The sequence below is a fragment of the Lactuca saligna genome, chromosome 7 (genome assembly GCF_052625555.1).
Source record: "Lactuca saligna cultivar CGN05327 chromosome 7, ASM5262555v1, whole genome shotgun sequence".
NCBI lineage: Eukaryota > Viridiplantae > Streptophyta > Magnoliopsida > Asterales > Asteraceae > Lactuca > Lactuca saligna.
The window spans coordinates 119,763,334-119,786,978 of NC_136423.1; the positions used below are offsets into that span (position 1 = coordinate 119,763,334).

Consider the following 23,645-nt stretch of genomic DNA (forward strand, 5'->3'; position numbering starts at 1 on the left):
AAGGCGTTGATGATAACAACGAAATTCATGTTGATCTACAAGCTGAAATGCAAGACGGTGGTCATATCTCCCCTCAACTTTCTCATCATACTATTTCTGTCACTGAAAGGGTTCACTCAGCTCAGGGGGAGCAACAATCTCAGGGGAAGCAACCATCTCAGGGGGAGCAACCCTCTCCGGGGGAGTATCATCGATCACAAGAAACTCCAGGTACTCAGCTCATTCAAATCCCGACCTCAGCGGTTAATGAGCTTCTTATACTGACTCAAGACATGAGTCAGCGTCTTCTACGTATTGAGGCTGATGTCAACCAACTGAAGGGAGTTCTTCTGTCAACTCCTTCCCCTGGCCCAAATCATGAAGATGATCAAAAAGGGGGAGAGACTAATTCTGTTGAGCTTGGATCTGAACAGAACATTTTAAACCAGACCGAGCCACCACAGCCTGTGCACGGGTCTGATAAACTAGTAGAAACTGAAAAGCCTACTGACGAGTCTGATAGACCAGTAGAGACTGAAAAGCCTACTGAAGAATGTGAACATGATGATGAAGATGAACATGATGATGAGTGTTAGATGCTGGACATGAACTTCATTTATCCCACTGTGCTAGTTCAAGGAGAAGACTCAGATGATGATGAAGATGAACATGATGATGAGTATCAGATGCTAGGCATGAAATTCATTGAGCCCACTGTGCGAGTTCAAGGAGAAGACTCAGATGTAGTTAGCGAGGATCTTCAACCTTTATCTCGCAAGCGCAAGGTAGCAAATACTGAATTATCTGATTCACATATTGACACTTCCCTTCCCAGCAAGAAATCTAAGTCCATTGTCAGCATATCCATTTTGGCAGCTGAATGGAACATGTCTCCTGATCAAGTTAAGCAAATCCTTGATGAAGCCAATAAAGCTCAGCTTCTAAAGAATATTGCTCAAGCTGATGAATTCCTCATTCAGCACAAACTTCAGGCCAAAGGATCCTTTGAAGCTCAGATGCAAAGGTTTTTAGAATATCAGTCCAAATCTAAATCTTCACAGCCTCCTCCCAGTAGCAGTAAGTCAAGGTCCTCAACATCCATACACTGAAGTTATAAAGAGAGACAAGATGATTAGATACGGATACTCTGAATGGATGGACTTGCTCGAATTAGCATCCAAGCAAACTTCAGCTCTTTCTTCAGAACTCACCTGTGCTCTTCACTTACTGATCAAGAAAGTTCAGCGTCTTGATCTTGTTCCTACACAGCGTCCTCAGCAGCAAGGCCCAAGTTCCTCAGTTCCAAGAATCAGAAGAACTAGATTTCAAGTTGATAGTGAAGATGTATTGGTTCTAAATTTTGGTGTTGAAGGAATAAACAACTCTCTTCCTATCGGTGTTGAGCCGGTTCAACATAAGTTCATCTCTGTTCCTGAGCATGGAATGTTTTATCTTGATAAGAACAGGAAAATGTGTTTTCAGCATACTACATAAATTCCAAAGGCTCCAACAGAACATCTTGTTGGTTTAAGACAAATGTTCATGAGTCATCAAGATCTCTCTAGAGAGTTTCACATACTGATTGCTATGGAGTTACTGAATAGAAGACAAGAGCTGCTAGATAGTCCTTACTGGCTAGTGAAAGTAGAAGATGAAGCTGAGTATGAAGAATTTTTGTCCAGGGGTATTTTAGTCTAGCTGGTTTTGAACATCATCATATTGGGGGAGATTGTAAGGTCGAACCTTATAATATGATGATGTTTGAAACTGGTCATTCAACGTCAGCACATAACCCAGCGTCAACATCAGCATCAGCGTATTAATTACTCAGTGTATAGTTTTATATTTAGATCTTTTGTAACAGATTTAGTACTTATCTTGTTTCCATAGTTATCATCTATTAGTTAGCTGGTATATCCCTGATTTGTAGGGATTGCCTAGATTAATTCTATATAGTCTTTTTGTACAATTTTGTGAGAGATCATCTTTCACAAACCCTAATAGCCGCTTCGTGCATTCGATAATCTCTTTGTGAGATTATTATTCTTAGTGAAAGTTCTTTGTGAAACTTCGTTGTTCTTGTTGATAGTCATTGTTTGATCTAAGTTCCTCTCATCCTCAGGTGAACTGACCACGCCATGCAGTTGGACATTTTTCCCAAGCCACATGTTTACAATCTAGACTGCAATCATACCCGGAAATCCATGCCTCTCTTCATGAGCCGAATATAATCTCTCAATATCACTTTGAGTAGGTTTGCGCAAATATTCTTCGTGAAAAACCTCATAAACACATGCAGAAAACCAATCTACACATTCAACTGCGGTCCTCTCAGATACTTTCAAGTATTCGTCATATGCATCGAATGCTATATTGTATCCTAAAATACCTAAGAGCAACTGCACATTTTTGTATAGTACCAAAACCCATTCTTCCTCTAGCATCGGGTTTTTGTTTGAAAAAATCATAATGAGATTCTAAAGCATTACTAATACGTAAAAATATAGCCTTATTCAAAAGGAAACGACGTTCGAGTGAGTCGTCATTATAAAGACAATTATCGGCAAAGTAATCACGTACCAATAAGTCGTGTGTGGCTTGGCGATCACGATTGACGACCGCCCTTGTAAGAGCTGCATTTGAACTTTCTTCGTCGTGAATGTGTTGCACAACGTTAAAGAATGTGTCGACGAATTCTACGTCGTCATCCGAGTCAAAAGCTTTTAGAAATTCAATATGTTTTGTGGAATCCATGTATATGTGTTTTGTGGTTGTAGAGAATGAAGATTAGAATGAGGTGTAAGTTTTGGTGAAAATAGAAGGTTTATTTATATAGTGAATTGAGTTTGAAAAAACAAGGTCAAAGTAGTCGTTCAACGGCCAAATAAACCCACAACCAATCATGTTCGCCGTTTGATTTTGTCATCGGGAGCACGGATGAGCACGACCACAAAACGCTGGGGTGGTGTGCACGAGAAGTTTTCGTGGCTAGCTAGACCATGGATTGCTTCGTGGTATGTATACCACAAGGTCTTAGAAAAGTTGGGGAGGCGCAACATCCAGTTACCCCCCCCCCCCCTCTTACTATCTATGCTATTGTGCACCATCGGGATTACTAAAGGGGAGAAACCTTCTAATGTGGAAACTATTAACGGTTATGAATCCTCTCAAGAAACGTTTAAGGAAGACTCTCCTTCAGAGTTGCTCCCTTACAATGTTCCAAAATCCCAATATATCACTAAGTAATTTGCATAATAATACTCCTTATATTGGCTATATAAAATGAACTTCTAAAACATTTCTCACCTTGAGTTAATAAAAATGCATCAAACACTCTGAAGGAATCCGTACATTTTATCTATATCTTTCTTTTATTTAGGAATTATTGTTTAGCTTTAGTGATTATCCCTTCCAAATTTATCTCGTCTCTTGTATTTATATTCTGGACATGTTTTCAATCAATCAATTAAGAAGTTTTGATATATATATATATATATATATATATATATATATATATATATATATATATATATATATAGGGTGGGGTTCAATAGAGAACCATAAGGAACCAAGAAACCAATCGTGAGCATCGAAAATTATAACGATCAACGGCCAAGAAAATTGATGAGATTTACAAACTCTTTGATCGATTAGATCTTTGTAACAGGTAGATAATGAATGTAAAACAATGAAACAATACACAAGTATGGATCTGAATGAGTCGAATGATTAGAACGTTCAATCCTCAGCAAAGCTCGATTAAGAACTTCCGCTTTAGAGGATTTTAGGGTTACAAAAGAGATATTCTAAATCACACATAAAAAACAATCTATCAGTTATGGAAAAGATGCATGCAAGCATCTATTAATACACAAACCCTAACAAACAAGTCACGGATGGACAGGCCCATACCGGATACAAAATGGGGCTAAGAGACGAGCCCAAGACGCAACACCCAATACCCAACAATCTCCCCCTTTGCGCCAGTAGGGGCGAGACCTCACTCCAGCTTGCTTGCACCTGCAGCACTGGCTTTCTTCATAGTTTTGAATAGGCTGGAAATTATAGAAAGAAGTGTTTGTCAGAAGTGGATGTACCAATTGATCATATAATTGAAGTACTTCTTATCACTCTCCGAGTTCTGTTTGCATTGATTGATGATACCCAGAACATGCTCCAAGCAGGAAGTGGTGTAAAGATGTTTGTCAGCCAAAGCAAATAAGCATTTCTGACCTTCTGCCCTGGTGAACATGACCGAGTTTCGTTTTGGATCAATCTGTCCCATCTGCATTCTGTTTAAATCACTTGCAGAACCGACTGGAGTGATAGTGAGCGTCTTCCTAAGAACATTTGCAACTTCTTGATCCAGCTTGGCAACCTCCAAAATATAACACACCAACATTCTCTTGAAATGATCTATGATTGGACCATATTCCACTTCATTAACAAGAAGAATGTTGTGCAAGATTATCCAGTCATGAGGATTTAAGTTGGGAAGATCAGCTAGAGAGATGGAATGCTCGGTTTTTTCGGATCCCCTTAAGACCTTGAATCTGACATTGATGAAGTTACCCTCCCGAACAGGTTTGAGAACCTGAACGTTGATGATATTCTGTGCGCTCCACATCTGATACTGAGGTTGAGCTATCCTCAGATAGAAGTCCAAAAGCTCCCTATCAACCTTCGGGTGAGGATGATGAACTTCAGATATGTGCACGAATGCATGGAAGATAAAAGCTTTTATGGTCAAGGGCATGTCAAATTGGGAATCCACCGAATTAACCCGGTCCAAGGAGATCACTGGTTCAAGCCAAAGAGTGCAGGGGGACTCGATAGCTTCATTGACAAGCTCTTTAAGAGTCCAAGGAGGAAATAGAGTTTTTCTGCTTTCAAGGAGATCATGAGCCTCCTTTATCTTCCTCTCTTTGGCTTCAGCCTCTCTGGCAATACGAGCATTTTCATCAAGCTCCTTCTCTCTGGCCTGTTTCTTCAAAAGGCTGGCAATCGGTTCTTGGTCCTCACTTTCATCACTGTCATCGATGATTTGTTTGTCTTTGCTTTGAGCACTCAAACCTGATGTAGGAACAGTTGTTGGTTTAGGTGCTCTCGGAGGAACTAGTGAAGAAACTAGGAATGATTGAGCTTTGGAAATCAGAGGGGGTTTTGATTGAGCTGTGGGCTTCACTTCTCCCCCTTGTTTCGGATGTTCCTCCTGCTTAGGAATCCCTTCAATGAGACTAAGCAAGGCAAGGGCAGGAGCGAGCTTCTCTGCAAGAGTGCGCCTCACTGAGTAGTTAAGAATCTGATCATGGGCTTCGATGATGTTGGATAGAGCCCCATGAACATCCAAAACACAACTCCTAACCACAAATTTCTCAGACCGAAGAGAATCAATCTCCTTCTTGTCTTGGGAGAGTTGATGAGTGGCAAGATGAAGCTCGGAAGATTTACGAGCAAGCTCATCCTTTGCAGAAGAATCGGCGGCAAGAGATGCTTGAAAGTTGAGAAGACAGTCCGCAACCGAAGACTGAAAAGACTGATTGTCTTCTTTGAGGTTCTAACAGAAGCTGGCAAAGTGGTCTTTTTTTGTTTCTAGAGAATGGACCAGCTTCTCCACAACCGTGCAAATCTTTTTGGTATTGGTTTCGGATGCCGCTTGCAAAGATTCCAGCCAAATCTAAGCATCTTGAAATAGTTTTTCGACTTTTTCGGTCGCCACAGCACTAGCCTTTGTAGATTTGTCAATAGCAGCAGCATTTGAGCTAATGGAGGCTTCATGTGCTTTGGTGAGAGATTCCACCATCCCCTGAATGGCGGCCTCCGAAATGTGAGATTTTGAGGTAGAGGAAGAAGCCACAAGATTATCAATCTTCTCGTGGAGTTCCTTGATGAGCTTTTTGGTAACTGGAGCATCATCATCATCATCACTTTGGACTTGGTAGGGGTTGTAGTAGATGGAATCAAAGATCATATCCTCCCATCCCAAAAAGGTTTCGGTTTCAGTAGAGGGAGTGGGAGATAAGGGTTTGGCGGATGGTTCGGTAGGGGAAGTGGGTTCGGGTACGGAAGTAGGTTCGGGTTGTGAAGTTCGAACCCCCGTATCAGATATGTTGGTTGGAATCTCACTGGTGGTGGTTTTGGTGGCTTGAGTGAAGATTGGTGGTGGTATAGAAGTAGTTGTGGGTTGAATGGTAGTAGAGGTAGTTATGGGGGGAATAGAAATAGGGTTAGATATGGAGGGAATGGAAATGGAGGAGGTTATGGTGGGAATAGAGGGTATGGTGATACGAGAAGGAGAAGGAGGTTTTGATGAAACTGGTACCTCATGAGCAGGCGAGTAGGGAGGAGTATCGCCTGTAGCTGACTCGTCTGAGTCAGATTGGTTATCCTCTGAATCGCTTAATGAAGAAGAGAGAATAAGTTTCCTCTTCAGCTGAGTTTTCTTCTTCTTCACTGGGGGGGGGGGGGGGAGGGGAAGATCTGTCTTTGAGGGTTTTTGCTTCTTAGGAGATGGACCCTTTGCTCCCTTTGCTGCTTTCTTAATCTTCCCTTTCTCGGGTTTCTTCCCTCTAGCAGCTGGTTTATCTACATCATTGATGGACTGAGCCATTTCCGCAGAAAGTTCCCGTGGACCCGAAGGACGAAAGTCCTTTTAGGCCTTCATGATAACACTCTCCTTGGACACACCAGCGGACATGGAATCTGGAATGGATCCGACGAAGGAGAACTTGGTCGGATCAGTGACGATGATCTTGGTGGTGTGGAAGACACTGATGGAGTAGAGGAGGGAATCGGCAACAGTAGGAACATGAAGCTTATCCATTGCCCAATTGGTGATCAGTGTCTAAAATCTGGCGTAGGACACTTCAGTATGGCGAGAGGAGGAGGCAAGGCTCTGAATGAGTTGTTGCTAGAGAACCGAGCCGTAGTCGAGGTTTATGCCATTGTATAGACCATAGAGAATGGTCATGAACAATTTACTGGCCCCATCAGAACCAGAACTTCGCTCAGATATCCCCTTGAACAGAATGGTGAAGAAGCCATTCCATGGAGGAGGAAGACACGACTTTTTGAACTTGGTAACAGTCGTGAGTATTTCTGTGTACCCATGTTGTAGAACATCGAGAGTAACTGTCCCACAGTTATGGAGTCGGGATTAACCCTAGATTCATCAGGTTCAAACCCTAGGAGCCAGCAGAATCTTTGCTTGGAGATGGAGGTCTTGTGAGAAAGGAGGTCGAAGTATTTTCGATCCACTGATTTATCATAATGAGAAGTGGAGAAGACCTGGGAAAGACATACCATGGGCACAATCTCGACCTTCGAAAGGGCTAGAACCAATGGAGAGTTTTTGAGACACTCCACCATGGGATACATATAATTCTCGTAGATTTTAGGGTTTAGATCGATCACCAGGCTTTATTGAGTGCGAATAGGAAGAATGTTGGTGCGAGAAGAGGTTTCCTGAACTGAGGACGAGTCCGCCATTGTTGAATGCAATGTTGAAGATGATGAACAGTAGAATACAAATCGCCTTATTTTGCTCGTTTAATTTTTGAATGTTGTAAATGTGGAATGAATCAGGAGTGTTGCTTTTATACTGTGGTAGAGGAGAGAGAAGAATTATCCCCCAAATCTTCTTGAAACACGAAATGGTTTCGGATGTGACTGAATCCCAACGGTTGGCAACCCCGATGATTACGCATGAGAGAGAAAAACTGTTCCGTATTGCACGCGTGCCCGTCAACTCACTATTGAAGCCGTTACTCTGTCGGCTGAGTCAGCACCTTATCTGTTAAATAGCTGTCATCCAAACAAAAGATAATGACGGAACCGAACTAGACTTTTGGAAAATCAAAGATTTCCATGCATAGAGTGTCAAAGATGAGGAAATAAAACGATATTTATGTAGGAATTTGTGATGTCAATATAGAGACAAAACAATTGATCCCGGGCACGAATCACTTTCTTCAAAGTCAAGAGAGACCTTAAAGTGTATGTATGGATTCCCATCGAATTACGATCAATCACTTGTAAAGAAGTGTTGAAAGGCATCTTTTGATAAGGTTTAAAAGGGTGGCTTTCGCTTCAGTTTAGAATCCCAGATCTTGACATAAGATCGAGAATAAATGAAGTACTTGTGAGACCGATGTAGTCTGTTGAACAAGTAGGTTGGAATATGTATATAGTGACTCATTGAAGATGTGTGTTTGTGAAATCTCAAAAGATTAAAACTGGATTCTAAGGGAAGAAATGTTATGGTAAATACCAATTTCATAAGAATCTCACAACGGAAAGAGATTTCATGTTTATCGTCAATTCATGTTAGGTATTGAATTTAGGGTTTCACTTAGCACGTAGTGACACGAGGCTAAGATCATAAACACGGAGATTGTGTAACCATAAACCTCAGTGGTTATTTCTGAGAGTCTCAAGGGTTACTATATGGAATCGAAATATGATGGAGAAAAATATTGAGGTGGTGAAAAGAAACTAAAGTACCTCTGCTGAAAATGGTGACCAAGCAGTAAACTCTTAACCCATATGAGAAAAGAGTAAGGTAGCTCAGGATTAGAATAAATGTAGCAACCTTATTAGGAAGACAAGGTTTGTATATACCTAGTCATTAAGGCTTTATTCAAAATCAGTTGAGGCTTTAGACTACATGAAGCAGCATGCTTCTAGGGACACTTAACTAGTATAAAGTGTGAGAACGAAACCTGTCCCATCGATATTTAAACAAGATTGGGAAAAAATATTTTTGGAGATTTTAACTTTTTGAAAAGAGAAAAAAAAAAATTGAACCGACCCCGAAATAGACCGAACGCTCAGTTCATTTCGGTTCAAAAAATTTTGGATTTTTGGAAAACAACTGTACAAATGTATACAACCATACACAACACCTTTTTGAGATTGAGCGAAAATATGTGCAATGGGACCGAACCCAAAATAGATCGAGAGTTCGGTTCATTTCGGTTCACATGTGAACCGAACCCGAAATAGACCGAGCGTTCGGTTCATTTCGCTTCCAACTTTTAACTTTGAGATGGTGTTTATGGTACCGATTCTGATTCCATCATTCCTAGACCTTGAAGGATTTTATTAAAACTTGGTTCAGGTAGAGCTTTGGTGAAAATATCGGCCAGTTGAATAGTGGTTCGAACAAAGTGAATTTCGACATTTCCATCCTTCACATGATCCTTGATGAAGTGATACCTTAGTGCTATATGCTTAGTCTTAGAGTGTCGCACTGGGTTATGATAGATCCTAATTGCACTTTCTAAATCGCAATATAGTGGGATCTTTTTCATGTTGATTCCATAATCTCGGAGCTGGCTTTGGATCCAAATGACTTGAGATGTACAAGAGGCGGCTGCGATGTACTCTGCTTCGGCTGTAGAAAGAGAAACGTAGGTTTGTTTCTTCAACTGCCAGCTGACCAACTTCCCATCAAGGAATTGGAAACCTCTTGTGGTAATTTTCCTGTCTAAACCGCATCCTCCAAGGTCTGCATCTGAGAAGGCTTGAACGAAGAAGCCTGAGTTTGATGGATACCATAGACCGAGAAAGGTGGTTCGTTTCAGATACCGGAGTATATTTTTCACTGCAAGCATATGTGGTTCATGAGGATTCGCCTGAAACCTAGCACAATAACATACAGAAAACATTATATCAGGCCTGCTAGCAGTAAGATACATTAAGGACCCAATCATCTGGCGGTATAGCGTAATGTCAACTGTCGGTTTTTCCAGGGAAGGTGTGAGTTTGGTGCCGAATGCCATTGGAACTTTGACCTTTGAGTCTCCCATCATACCAAATTTGGCAAGAAGAGTTTTGGTGTATGCTTCCTGGTTGATAAAGATGCCTTCGGGTCCCTGTCTAATGTTCAAACCAAGGAAAAAGTTAATCGGACCCATTGAGCTCATTTCAAATTTAGTCTCCATCAGCTTTCTGAATTCAGCTGTTAAGCTGGGATTCGTTGAGCCAAAGATGATATCATCGACATAGATTTGTACAATCATAAGGTGGTTACCTTCCTTCTTACGAAAGAAGGTTGGGTCAACCGAACCTTGTTTGAATTTGGACATCTTTAAAAACTTAGTTAGCGTTTCATACCAGGCCCTAGGTGCTTGTTTTAGACCGTAAACTGCCTTGTCTAGAAGATAACAGTGATTTGGGTACTTCTCATTGACAAAACCAGGAGGTTGCTCCACGTAGACTGTTTCTTCAAGTTCTCCATTCATAAACGCGCATTTGACGTCCATTTGGTAGACTTCGAAGTTTTTGTGTGCCGCATAGGCAAGAAATATTCGAACATATTCCAGCCCTGCAACTGGAACGAAAGTCTCTTCGAAATCAATTCCTTCTTCCTGGCAGTATCCTTTCACCACTAGACAAGCTTTGTTTCTTATTACATTTCCTTCTTTGTCCATTTTATTTCTAAAGACCCATTTGAGACCAACAACCGAGGCATCTTGAGGAGTTGGAATGAGACGCCAAACTTTATTTCTTTCGAACTCATTAAGTTCGTCTTGCATAGCTTAAACCTAATCAGAGTGATCAAGAGCGGTGTTTACTGTCTTTGGTTCAACTTTTGAGACAAAAGAGTTAAACATGCAGAACTCTACGTTAGAAAATAATGAAGTTTGCTTTGCCTTCAGTTGAGATCGGGTCAACACCTTTTCAGAGACATTACCCACAACTTGTGAAACAGGATGATCTCTAGTCCATTTGACAAGAGGATGGTAATTTGGATCATAGGAAGGATCTAATTCAGCGTTCACCATCTCTTCCAATTCAGATTGACTGTCTTCATCATAAAACGTATCGACATTCTCCCCCTCGAGTGATGAGCTTTCTGGTGCAGTAGGACTTTTGGGTGTGGTTGTGCTCTCGGACGGTGTAAAGTTCTCTGACAGTTTGACCTTTCGGTTGCTACAGTACTTTCGGGTGTTGTGGAGCGTTCGGGTGCTACAGTACCTTCAGTTGCATTGGAGCGTTCGGGTGCTACAGTACCTTCAGGTGCATTGGAGCGTTCGGGTGCTATAGTACCTTCGGGTGCATTCGAGCGTTCGGGTGCTACAGGACTAGAGTGCTCCCCCTCAACTGGTAAGCTTGACTGTTTTGAAGAAGATGGATCCTCCCCCTCAACTGATGCATTATGCTGAGAAGTTTTATTTGGAGCTGATTCTCCGTCACCCAGTTGTTTGGCAGCTTCATCGACGATTTGCTTCAGATGGTTGATTTTGTTGTCTGTTGCCTTGGCTTCCGAGAGAGTGGCTTTCTCAGGTTCATCAAATAACTCCCCAAACTACTCAAACAAATTAACAATCGAGGCTGTGACATGACCTGTTTGAGTGAAAATTTCTCCAATTGCTTCTTCAGTAGCCTTTATCCTTTTGACGAAGCTGTCATCAAAAGTCACATAATATGTCTCTTCAATCTTCCTTGAACGCTTATTTAAGACCTGATATGCTTTTAAAGTAAGATAGTATCCCAAAAAAATCCCTTAATCGGCTTTTACGTCGAACTTGTTACGATGTTCTTTAGAATTGAAGATAAAGCATCGTGAGCCTAACACGTGGAAGAATTTGACATTTGGTTTTCTGTTGTTGATGATCTCATAAGGGGTGAGAGTGAAACGCTTATTGAGATAGGACCTGTTCTGCATAAAACATGCTGCAGAAATAGCATCAGCCCAGAAATATAATGGTAAAAAAGCGAAACTTAACATGGTTCTGGCCGCCTCACACAAAGATCGGTTTCGTCTTTCGACAATTCCGTTTTGTTGAGGGGTGTAGGGAGCTGAGAAGTTGTGACTGGTTCCTTTTTCCGCTAAAAAGTCTTCAAATTCTTTATTTTTGAATTCCAGCCCATTGTCGCTTCTGATGTTGCGTACAACTTTCCTCAGCTGCACTTCAACTTGCTTGATAAACAACTTCAGCTTGAGAGTTGCCTCAGATTTGTGCTTCAGAAAGAACACCCATGTAAAACGTGAAAAGTCATCAACAATAAGAAGAATATACTTGCTACCGCCTATGCTTTCAATAGAAGATGGACCACACAAGTCAATGTGAATTAACTCAAGTGGTTCAACAACCTTTGTGTTTATGATGGAGTGATGACTTTGACGACTTTGTTTCCCCATTTCACACGCAGCACACAAATGTTCTCAATCAAACTTGAGCAATGGAATACCCCTAACATGAACTCCTGTGACGAGTTTATTAATATCCTTGAAATTGAGATGGGAGAGCCTTCGGTGCCACAACCAGCTTTCATCAGAATGTGCTTTGGATAACAGACAAATAGCTGGGTTTCCTTTGATAGGTTTGAGATTGAGAGGAAACATTTCTCCTTTGCGCTCCGATTTGAGAATTACCCTTTTCGTTTTCTTCTCTATTATTTCCAAACCCTCATCATCAAACGAAACTCTAAGACCGGTACCTCCAACAAGCTGCGACACACTGATGAGATTGTGTTGTAGTCCTTCAACGTATGCAACCTTTCTAATCGTGAAGTCTCCATTCGTTATCATCCCATAACCTTTAATCGTGCCATATTAGTTGTTCCCGAACTTGACATTCCCACCATTTGGAAGTGATCGAAATTCCCTCAGCTCTTCTTTCCTTCCTGTCATGTGACGCGAGCAGCCACTATCAATATACCATTCTTCGTCGAACTGCTCGTCACTGATAACCTGCAAAAATTAAGCAGATTTAGGAACCCAAAGTTTCTTGGGTCCACGTGAGCCTTTCACAGGAACAGGAATAGTGAGAGAAATATCAATGAGATATGTTCTTTTTATTAAAGTTGTTTCATCTTTCTTCTTAATAGTGTAAACTTAAATTTTATTGGGATTTGTTACAGTTGGTTCGAATTCAGGTTCAGGTGTTTGGACTTTGGAATGCTTTTGATCACTCTTGACCAAGGAAACCTTCGATTTTCCTTTCAAATCTATTGAAGATTTTGGATTTTGAGTTTGAACAGAATTGGATTTAGAATGGGGTTGAGAAGAATTAGAATGAGAGAATTTAGATTGAGAAGTTTTCTTGACTTGAGATTCTAGGTGACCCTTTTGTTGGTGGTCATGGGTGAGACCGAACCTTGAACCTTGGTAACCTTTGCTCTCGGAACCGAACCTATGCTTTCGGTAGCTTGTGTGCTCTGAACCGAACCTATGCTTTCGGTAGCTTGTATGCTCTGAGCCAAACCTATGCTTTCGGTTGTTAATACCTTCTTGCGGTCTAACTTCCCTTTTCTCTGACTTCCTGTCATGATCAGAAAAACGAGCATTTTGAGATTGCCATAACTGTTTTCGCTCTAAGAGATTCTTCTTGTATCTCAGATTCCTCTGTTGCTTTTGGTTTTTCACCTGTTTGGGTTGCCTGTGAATATTCACCTTTTGTTTTGGCTTTTGAACAACATGTTTGCTTGTTATAGATGAGGTTTCATTTGTGGACGTGACTTCTTCTAATGGAATTTCTTTAGTGCCACTGGTACTTGGCACGTCAAAGTTATCAGGCTTGTTCAACGGCTCTGGTATATATCTTCCTTTTGTTTTCAGGATGTTCGCTCTGATAAACCAACTGTTTCATCGGCATTATCGATAGGAGCAGACCAGAAGAACTCATCGCAACCATCTGCGTTATCTTCGTTTATAATGGTAGTGAGTTTGGCTGTTTGATGTTCGGATAGTCCTTTGACTTTATATACCTGATTTGGTGTTGTTCTCACCTTCTGGTACACAACAGCCTTTTCCTTAAGAATCAGGGACTTATTTTGTGACAGACGAGCGAACTCCATAGAATTTTCGGAAATAAGATTTTTGTGGTTTTCGTGATCGCTTTTTACAAACTCGGAACAATTGACTTCATCTTCTATAGAAATTACACTCATATCATCATCCTTATTAAGTTCGGATGCATTTTCAACATCAATTTTATTTTCCGAACTTAAATTGGCATTCAATGAGTCAAATTTTTGTATGGTTTCGGTCCTTAGTTTCAGTCTATCATTTTCATCCAAAAGATTTTTCAGCATGTCCTTATGTTCCTTGGACTATAAAAGATTCTATTTTCTCCAGGCCATACATGTAAGTGGGATTCACATCATCAGACGATACAACACTTTCGCAATTATATACTTCAGCATCGATTTCATCTTCCTTAAACTCAAGGAAGGGCAAAATCATGCGATGAATATTCTGCCCTATTTCACAGTTCAGATGAAGTTGAGTGATGTTAGCATAAAGACGTTTAGCAATTAAACAAAAAACATTTCTCTGTTTCAAAAGTTTTAAATTGTCTCATTGCAAATAAATATTTTCATCTTTGGATTTAATCAGCTCCAACTCCTTCAGCTCTATCCACATCCTCCGTTCTTCACTCTTGGAAGACAACCTGCTTATTTGGTCAGTTAGGTTAGAATTGGTGACCCGTGTTTGAGTTAAGCTACTATCTAGATTTAAGATTCTTGAATTTAAGCTTTTTAATTCTTTTTCATACGAATTTTGTGGGACTTTAAATGAAACAAAAACAGATTGTACCTTCTTGATCAATTCATCTAGCTCATTGATCTGCACGCTGAGAGGTTTTGCTGTGAAGCATAGATCCTCTCGCTCCTTGGAGTCTTCATTCCCACCATCCGTATTGTATCCCCTCATTTGAGATACATCTGTCACCATCAAACACTTCCCACTGCTTCCTTCACCTCTTGCAACGTATGCCTCTCCATGAGATGGCTTCCTGACTTCATCATCTTCCGATTCGGATGACCAGACCTGCACGCCACCGAACTCATCATCTGCTGCCGAACCCTGCACAATTAAAGCACTCATTGAAGGGTTAGCAGTAGCTTTCTTTCTCTTGATCTCTTCCAACCTTTTCATTAACAAGGACTCTTCATCTTTTTCCTCATCCTTCTCTGTTATTTTCTTTAGAAAGCAGTCTTTAGCATAGTGGTTCTTTCCTCCACAGTAGTAGCAACTCACCCCTGAATCTCCTTCAACTTTCGCCTATTTCTTTGGTTCCTCTGTCTTTGGCTCTTCCCTTACCTTTTCAGAACTATAGCTTCCCTGCCAGTTTCAGTTCTTATTAGTAGGGAATTTCTTCTTGATAAATCTCTTTGGATTAGACACCATCATTGCATAATCTTCAAAGGTAAGATCATAGTCTTCTAGGTCTAGATCTTCATCTTCTACCACATTTTTGCTTTTATATAGGAGGGCCAAGGATCCCAAACTTGAGACTACATTCTTCTCTTGCATGACAATCTTTTCTTGGGATTTCAAAATTCCCACCAGCTTTGCCAGTGAATAAGACTTGAACTGCTCGTGAGCTTTGACCGTAGACACAACAGATCTCCATTCAGATCTTAAGCCATTCAGAAAGGTGACTTTCTGTTCAATCAGCTTCCTTTCTATATCGTGTTTGATCATCTTGCTAAGAAGATGATTGAATCGATTGAACATCTGAGTAACAGTTACATCAGAATTTTGCTTAAATTCACCAAACTCAGACAAGAGCAAGGTCTGAATAGAATGCTCCAAATCTTCAGCTCTCGCAGCCTATCCCAGATTTCTTTAACGGTACTGCAGGAACTTACCAATCTAAATGTATCAGATTGAAGAGCGAATCGAATCAGTCTCAAAGCTTTAATGTTGCACTGAAACTTTTCCTTTTCGTCTTGTGCCACATCTTTAACATCTTTTAGCAAATCATTATACTCTTCCTTAGTTTTAATAATTCTGGATGTTCCTGAGTGAGCGAATGGTCCTGACACAATAGCTTCCCATACAAGATACCCATTGTCTTCAGATCCGATGACGTAGTCTTCAAAGTGATGCGCCCACACTTCGTAATCTTGAGCGTAAAGAATAGGAATCTTTGTTATTGATCCAATACGGTTTGAGATGTTGATAGGATTAGATTGAGAATCGTCCATGGTTGATCGTTTAACCTGTTTGAAAGATCAGACTTGTAATATATAATATTAAGGCAAAATGAATAAGTAATGAAATACGTCAATTATGGAGTGACGGCTCAATAAATATCAGTTAATGCAGAATCAACCCTAATAACTTCTTTCACAGAAGAGATGTGTATGAATTACACAACCTCCTGCTCTGATACCAATTGATGAGATTTACAAACTCTTTGATTGATTAGATCTTTCTAACAGGTAGATAATGAACGTAAAACAATGAAACAATACACAAGTATGGATCTGAATGAGTCGAATGATTAGAATGTTCAATCCTCAGCAGTGCTCGATTAAGAACTTCCGCTGTAGAGGATTTTAGGGTTACAAAAGAGATCTTCTAAATCACACATTAAAAACGATCTATCAGTTATGGAAAAGATGCATGCAAGCATCTATTAATACACAAACCCTAACAAACAAGTCACGGATGGACAGGCCCATACCGGATACAAAATGGGGCTAAGAGACGAGCCCAAGACGCAACACCAAATACCCAACAAAAATAGATGTACACTTTTACATTGGACGCACACACACCGGATTATACCAAAAAATCCACCCTTTACAAAAAAAACCCCACCACTTTTTTTCGTTTAAATTTTTTTTTAGACCATGTTTTTTATCAAAAAAAAAAAAAAAAAAAAAAAAAAAAAAAAAAAAAAAAAAAAAAAAAAACCGGATATATACCGTTGTTCAAGATTTTTCGTCATCTTTCCATAGAGATCAATGATTATATATAAAAAACGAACTTTTTTTTTCGAAAAAAACCCACTTCAATTTCTTTAATGAAAAAAGTTAAGGTCTATTTTTTATAGCAAAGAAATTAATAAATGTATCAAAATTCATATTTTTTGTACTTTTTAAACATAGATTCATATTCATATTAAAAAAAATGATATTTCAGTTCAGATTCACATTGTGAACTTGTTCAGATTCATATTGTAAACCTGTTCAGATTCACATTGTGAACTTCCTCAGATTCACAGTGTGTATAATAATAAATCAGATTCACAGTGTGAATCTAATCTGATCGGAGCTTTTCACATTGTGAATGTTAAAATTTGAAATATTTACAGTTTAGTTTCACAATGTGAATCTACACTGATCGGGTTTTTTTTTTTTTTTTTGAACCTCCTTAGATTCACTGTGTGAATCTGATTTGATCGGAGCTTTTCACATTGTGAATGTTAAAATTTGAAATATTTACAGTTTAGATTCACAATGTCAATCTACACTGATCAATGTTTTTTTTTTTTTTTTTTTTTTTTTTTGTGAACCTTCTCAGATTCACAATATGAATCTGAACTGTTCGATATTTTTCATATTGTGAATATTAAAAATTAAAATATTTACAGTTTAGATTCACAGTGTGAATCTACACTGTTTGAGGGTTTTTTTTTTGTTTTTTTTAATCGGTGTTGATGTTTATTATTAGAGTACAAAAAATTAATAGTTATGGTATAATTAGTTTTTTTTTTTTATAAAAAAAAAATCTTAAATATTGAAAAAATAAGAACATTAAGTGGGTTTTTTTCGGAAAAAAAAGTTCGTTTTTTATATATCATCATGGATCTCTATGGAAAGAGGACGAAAAATCGTGAACAACGGTATATTCGGATTTTTTTTCGATAAAAAACTTGGCCTAAATAATTTTAAATGAAAAAAAGGAAGTGGGTTTTGTTATAATCCGGTACATGTGCGTCGATTATAAAAATTTACAACCCTTCCTTTTGCCGTTGATCGCTTTAAATTCCGACGCTTTGGATTGGTTCATTGGTTCCTTGAATAATAATGGTTCTCTATTGAACTTTTCCATATATATATATATATATATATATATATATATATATATATATATATACATATATATATATATATATATATATATATATATATATATATATATATATATATATATATATATATATATATATATATAGGGAGTGGTTCAAATGAGAACCAAAAAAGGTTAAGAACCGTAAGAACCTCTAACTTTAGATGTTTATAAAGCGTTTAGGGCTAAACCATAAACCCTAAACCTTAAATCCTAAACCCTAAACCCTAACCCCTAAACCCTAAACCCTAAACCCTAAACCTTAAACCCTTAACCCTAACCTCTAAACCCTAAACCCTTTATAAACATCTAAAATTAGAGGTTCTTACGGTTCTTAACATTTTTTGGTTCTCATTTGAACCTTTACCTATATATATATATATATATATATATATATATATATATATATATATATATATATATATATATATATATATATATATATATATATATATATATATATATATTATGGTACCATAGCGATTGCTAATCTCCCAATCATGACCAAGCGCAGATACGAAGGTGGCATCGTATAAGATGGCTTAAGCAACAAACAGATCGATGTCAACTCCATCTATTACATGCATGCATCTAATTATCCAAAACAGATTCATGTTAATGATATTCTAAATGATAAAAACTATGGTTATTGGAAGGAAGATATGCAAAATTTCCTTTTTGCCAAAAACAAAATCAATTTTGTTGATGAATTGTTGGATATGCTTGAGGAAGGAACTCCCAATCTGATGATAATGGCATTATTCCTAATGGTGAAAAAGTGACAATAGAAGGGGTTAGAACGAACACCTTAACCAAAGATATAAAATTGTAAAATGTCATTTACATACCCTCATTCAAAAACAACCTATGATTTGTAGTCAACTAATAAAGGGTCTCAAATGTATTGTGGCATTCTTTCATGACTTTTATGTTATATAGGATTTAGTTACGAAGAGAGTGATTGGCAAGGGTTAGTGTAAATAGGGTCTTTATTGCATGAAGTATGGAATAAGTGGAGGGGTGGTGATGTCAGTCTTAAAAGATGAACAATGGTACATGAGATTAGGATATGTGTCTGAAGAGAAAATTCGTCAAATTGAGTTTTTTCAATATTCAAGAACTCCATAGAAAGTAAGTTATGTGATTATTGTATAATGGCAAAATAAAATCATTTACCTTTTCCAAGTAGTTCATCAAAATGATTGATTGTTTTGATTTAATACATTGCAACATATGGGGAAGTTATCATGTTCCATCGACTTGTGGAGCATGTTACCTTTTTACTATTTTTGACGATTTTAGTTATGCAATCTGGGTATATTGATTAACCACAAAAATGATGCTAGTGAAGGTATGGTTGAGTTTTACATGGTAAAAACTCAATTTAGAAAAGAGATTAAAAGATTACAGAGTGATTGTTGGAATCAGCCCTTTAATATCACTCAAAATATACTTTCACACGAGAAGAGGATTGATCTTTAAAATGAGTAAACAAAAGAAGTAAAGTGAAGTTACAGAACAAAAGGTTTTACTGCCATATTCTTCTTTTCCTCTGCACGTTTTATTCAAATAAAGGAGTATATATAGCCCTTCAAAGCAACTTGCAAGCTGTAAAATAGCATTAAAATACTCTTACACCTAAGGACTCATAAAGACTAGGTACTATCTAATGACCAATTCTCCACATATGCACATTCTCAACGTACAAGCCATAAATTATTGGTCAAACTAGAGAGACTTATTCCAACTAATACTTTATCTCCTAAAACAAAATAAATAAATCAAGATTATCCCAACATTCACCCCTTAATCTTGATTATCTTGACTTGCTTCTTCATCACAACAAAGCCGGCTCTTCTTCTTGCATAAAATTGGCTTCATTTTCTTTTTCTAATTCCATTTTGTACACTCATTTGCAAAGTGTCCATACTCTCCCAATCATAACATCTAAACCCACTCTTATCACCTCGACCCGAGCCTCTTCCACGTCCTCTTTCTCCTCTACCGAATCCTCTTCGTCGTCCATATTGTCTATCATCATGCTCACCATTATTTAGTAAAAGTTGTTCTTGTCCTTGTTGTCCTTGTTCTTCATCTCTTTCATCATGGCTCTTGAGTCTTTCTTCGTATGCTTTGATCCTTCCTACTGCTTCTTCAAAATACATGGTTTCAATATCCGAGTATTGCTCGATGGAGGCAATGATTGGCAAGTATTTCTTTGGAGCTGAATTGAGAAGCTTTCTCACCACTACTTCTTCTTCAAGGCTTGAACCGAGACTTTTAAATTTTACCATTATGCCACTAATCTTGCCTGAAAAATCATTAATAGTCTCGTTTTCCTTTATCTTCAGCATCTCCAACCCACTCCTGAGAGTTTGCAAGCGTGCCTTTTGGACTCGATCGGCTCCTAAGTATCGAACTCGAATTGCTTCCCAAACATCCTTTGCATCTTCATGTTTAGAGACTTGCAACAAGATATCTTCTGGTAGGGTTTGAAAGATAATGGCATTGGTGGTGTGGTTTTTCTTTGCTTCCAAATTTCCCCCGGGATCCACCGACTCCCATAAACCATATGCCTTAGCACCGTTTCAACCATAATCGACCATGATGTGTAGTTCGTTTCAGTTAGTTTAGGACATTGAAGTGGTACCTGAACTTGCTCACGGATAGTTCCTGCGTTTGTTGGCATGTCTTGCTGTGACAACCCCAAATCTATTCCCGTTACAAATCCCATTTTCACTAACGGAATACGTTAACGTACGTTATTTTATGTAATATTTGGAATCGTTAATATCCGAATACCTAATTATATGCATGTCCTAATATCATTATAAGTAATATAAGTCATACGTGTTAATCTAGTTTAACCTAATAGAGTTGTATTACCGTTTCAACCACTTCACATGGGTAAAAAGTTTTAACCCCGTTAAACTTTAGCATCGAGTAGCCGTGTATCGGGTACGATACCCGATACATATAAAAACACTTGAACACTTCAATTGGACTCTTTTACCACTATTACACCTCTCTCTCACTACTTTCTCTCTCTAGACCCGAAATCGACTCCAAATCCGCGAATTTCCGACTTCCAAACATAAGGATTCATCCCCTAACTTAATCTAATCATACTTTACTGCTTTTAGAGTCCAAAATCATGAAAATCAAGGACCAAAAAGGAGTTTACGGCCTAAGAAGCTCCTTAGGCCGCAAACCCCCAAAATCATGCCAAAAGCCTTGTTTCTCCTTCTTTTAAGCTTATAGACTAGTTAAGGCATAAACCTAGGGGACTTTGGACACTAAAACACAAGGATTTGACATATAAAAAGGAGTTTATGGCCCAAGCATGTGCTTAGGCCGTAAACACCTCAAACACCCCAAAAACACTTGTTTAAAGTCCCAAAAACTCATCTAGGGTGTTTGCCAATTTAGACTTGACAACAAGGAAGGCTTAAATGCATCAAACAACATCATTTGATGGCAAAAAGAGGAGTTTACGGCCAAGGCTAAGCTTGGGCCGTAAACACCCAAAAATTGGTGTCAAACAAGTCCCTAAACTACCCTAGTGCTTGTAAGGAATTTAGTTAAGGCCTTTGGAAGTGTGTTGTACCATTTAACCTCACATTTGGACACAAAATGAAGAGTTTACGGCCAAGGATGTTCTTGGGCCGTAAACTCCCCAAAAATATATGCCAAATTGTCCCAAACTCACTATATGGCCTTCTAGGATTTATCTAAGGTGTATGAGACTTTGTTGTACCATTAAAACATACATCTTGAAGGGTTTACAAGAGTTTACGGCCCAAGAACAAGTCTTGGCCGTAAACTCCCCAAAAATGTCACAAATTATGATGTTTAATCCCTTAAAATGGTCCAAGACACATACCACTAAATCAAGGAAGTGAAATAAGACCTTAAACATACACTTTGGAGTGCCACAAGAGTTTACGGCCAAACCTAGGGGGTTTACGGGCGTAAACTCCCAAAGGATGGCTTTTGGGCCATAAACTCCAAGGGAGTGAGCTCGTGGACCCTCCCGTAAATCATTCATGACTTTGTACCACTCCTGGGAACCCCTTCTAGGCCTTAAAACCCCGAAAATGATGCTAGAATGTCCAAATACTATAATGAAAAGCATAAGATGATTAACTTCTTGTAAAATACATATTTCATATGACATTAGGGTCCTAGGAGGTGCTCAAGAGGTTATTGGGTACCAAACGCTCAATCGACACTTTTACCCGATTTATCCGATTTCCGCGATTTCAGGTGAGTTCATACCCCTTAATGAACCTTTCAAATGTTTTATATGTTTTAGGGGGGAGATATAAGTTGAATATACATGTTTACGAAAATTTATACAAAACTATTTTTCAGATTTCAGAGTTAATCACATGTGATCTCCAATTTGTAGTTCAAATCACATGTGATTTATCACTATGCTTTATAAATAAGTCAATTGTTTTCAAAACTATCTTGGATTAACAAACAAGTTTTAAATGTTCCTTTCGTACAATACTTTTGTTAAATAAAACTCTCTATGAGAATGTAATCATACTAATATATTTATATAATTAAGACTTGAAAGACTTAGGACCGATAGCTCGCCTTATTTCCTGTTTCTTGTTTGATTGTGGACTTAGGGTAGTAGTTATCCATCTGACTGTCATTGATTTCTTAATTATATATCTCATATATTAGTACAGATTATGAGCACTTCTTAATTCATTAATTACCTGAATCACTACTTGACTAAAACCGCATACACTAAATTAACTATAATGGGTATAGTTAAGGACTCTATCCCTAGTTTCCACTATTACTCTACACTACTATAATTCTCTATATTATGAAGAAATACACTAATAAGAGAATACAATACAAGTTATACGAAAGATTACTACACTATAATACAAGAGAATGCACTAATCATGAGATCACTTACCAATCTACTACGGGATACTCTATACGCTATTCACTATGCCCGAAGTTTTCCGATAGGAAGACGACACTATATGTATAGATCTATACGGGGCAGACGCTATTACATCCCGACTGATAACTTCAGTCCGAGCCGCTCAGGCCCAGGGATGCTTTTACTCTACTACACTATGCATGACTGGGAAGGTCATGGGAGTTCGCTATTACTCACACTATTGGGAATACACTAGAAAGACACTATAACCACACTAAAATACTAAAAGAAAGATGAAGTAATATCCCGAAGTAAATAAGTATCTAATACTAAAGGATGCTGCACCACTATTACATACTCTAAGAATAACTCACTATATTACATTACTTAATGTTCCGGAGAATATGGGATTTTCTAGGTTTCACCACTATTTATGATTTCAAACTTCAGTTTTCATAATAATGACTCTAATGCTTTTTATACAAGTACTCACACTAAAACTCTTATGAACTCACCAGATTTATGCTGATATTCTTTTCAAAATAACTTGTATCTTCAGGTCAAAGATAGACAGGTACAACATATATTTTTGGAGAAGATGGAGGATACAAGACCCATCTCTTATTTTTGTTTACTTTTGGTGTTTGTCAAACATTACAAAACACACTTGTAAATACACTCACTATATAAATGAAATGGTTGTATGTTTCTTGCTTTTACTATTATACAATTGTGATGATACTGTACACTACGTCATCCACCCCGAAACGTATTCCGCCGTTATCGGTTTTGGGGTGTGACAGATTGGTATCAGAGCATTGTTTATAGTGAATCAAGTATATCAACCTATAAAAGATATACGAACTATAAACACTTCGGGACTAAAACACTCTGACCAAGAATATATACTGTTAAGTATCTAAAAGATTTAACTAA

At 38.3% G+C, this 23,645-nt stretch overlaps 1 protein-coding gene across 1 annotated transcript; it reads right to left on the minus strand.

Annotated features, from left to right (window-relative positions):
- Positions 1-2,156: 2,156 nt before the first annotated feature.
- Positions 2,157-2,733, minus strand: LOC145007185 (uncharacterized). Its single transcript, XM_078966168.1, has 2 exons — positions 2,560-2,733; positions 2,157-2,456 (listed from the first exon to the last, which is right to left on the minus strand). The coding sequence occupies exons 1-2, from the start codon at positions 2,731-2,733 to the stop codon at positions 2,157-2,159; spliced, it is 474 nt and encodes a 157-aa protein (XP_078822294.1).
- Positions 2,734-23,645: the final 20,912 nt, after the last annotated feature.

Bases quoted from the DNA above. Each gene is read 5' to 3' on its own strand.
- LOC145007185 (XM_078966168.1), bottom strand. From the start codon at position 2,733: ATGGATTCCACAAAACATATTGAATTTCTAAAAGCTTTTGACTCGGAT. The intron at 2,457-2,559 runs GTACGTGATTAC...GTAATGCTTTAG, and splicing joins AAGCCACACACGACTTATTG to AATCTCATTATGATTTTTTC.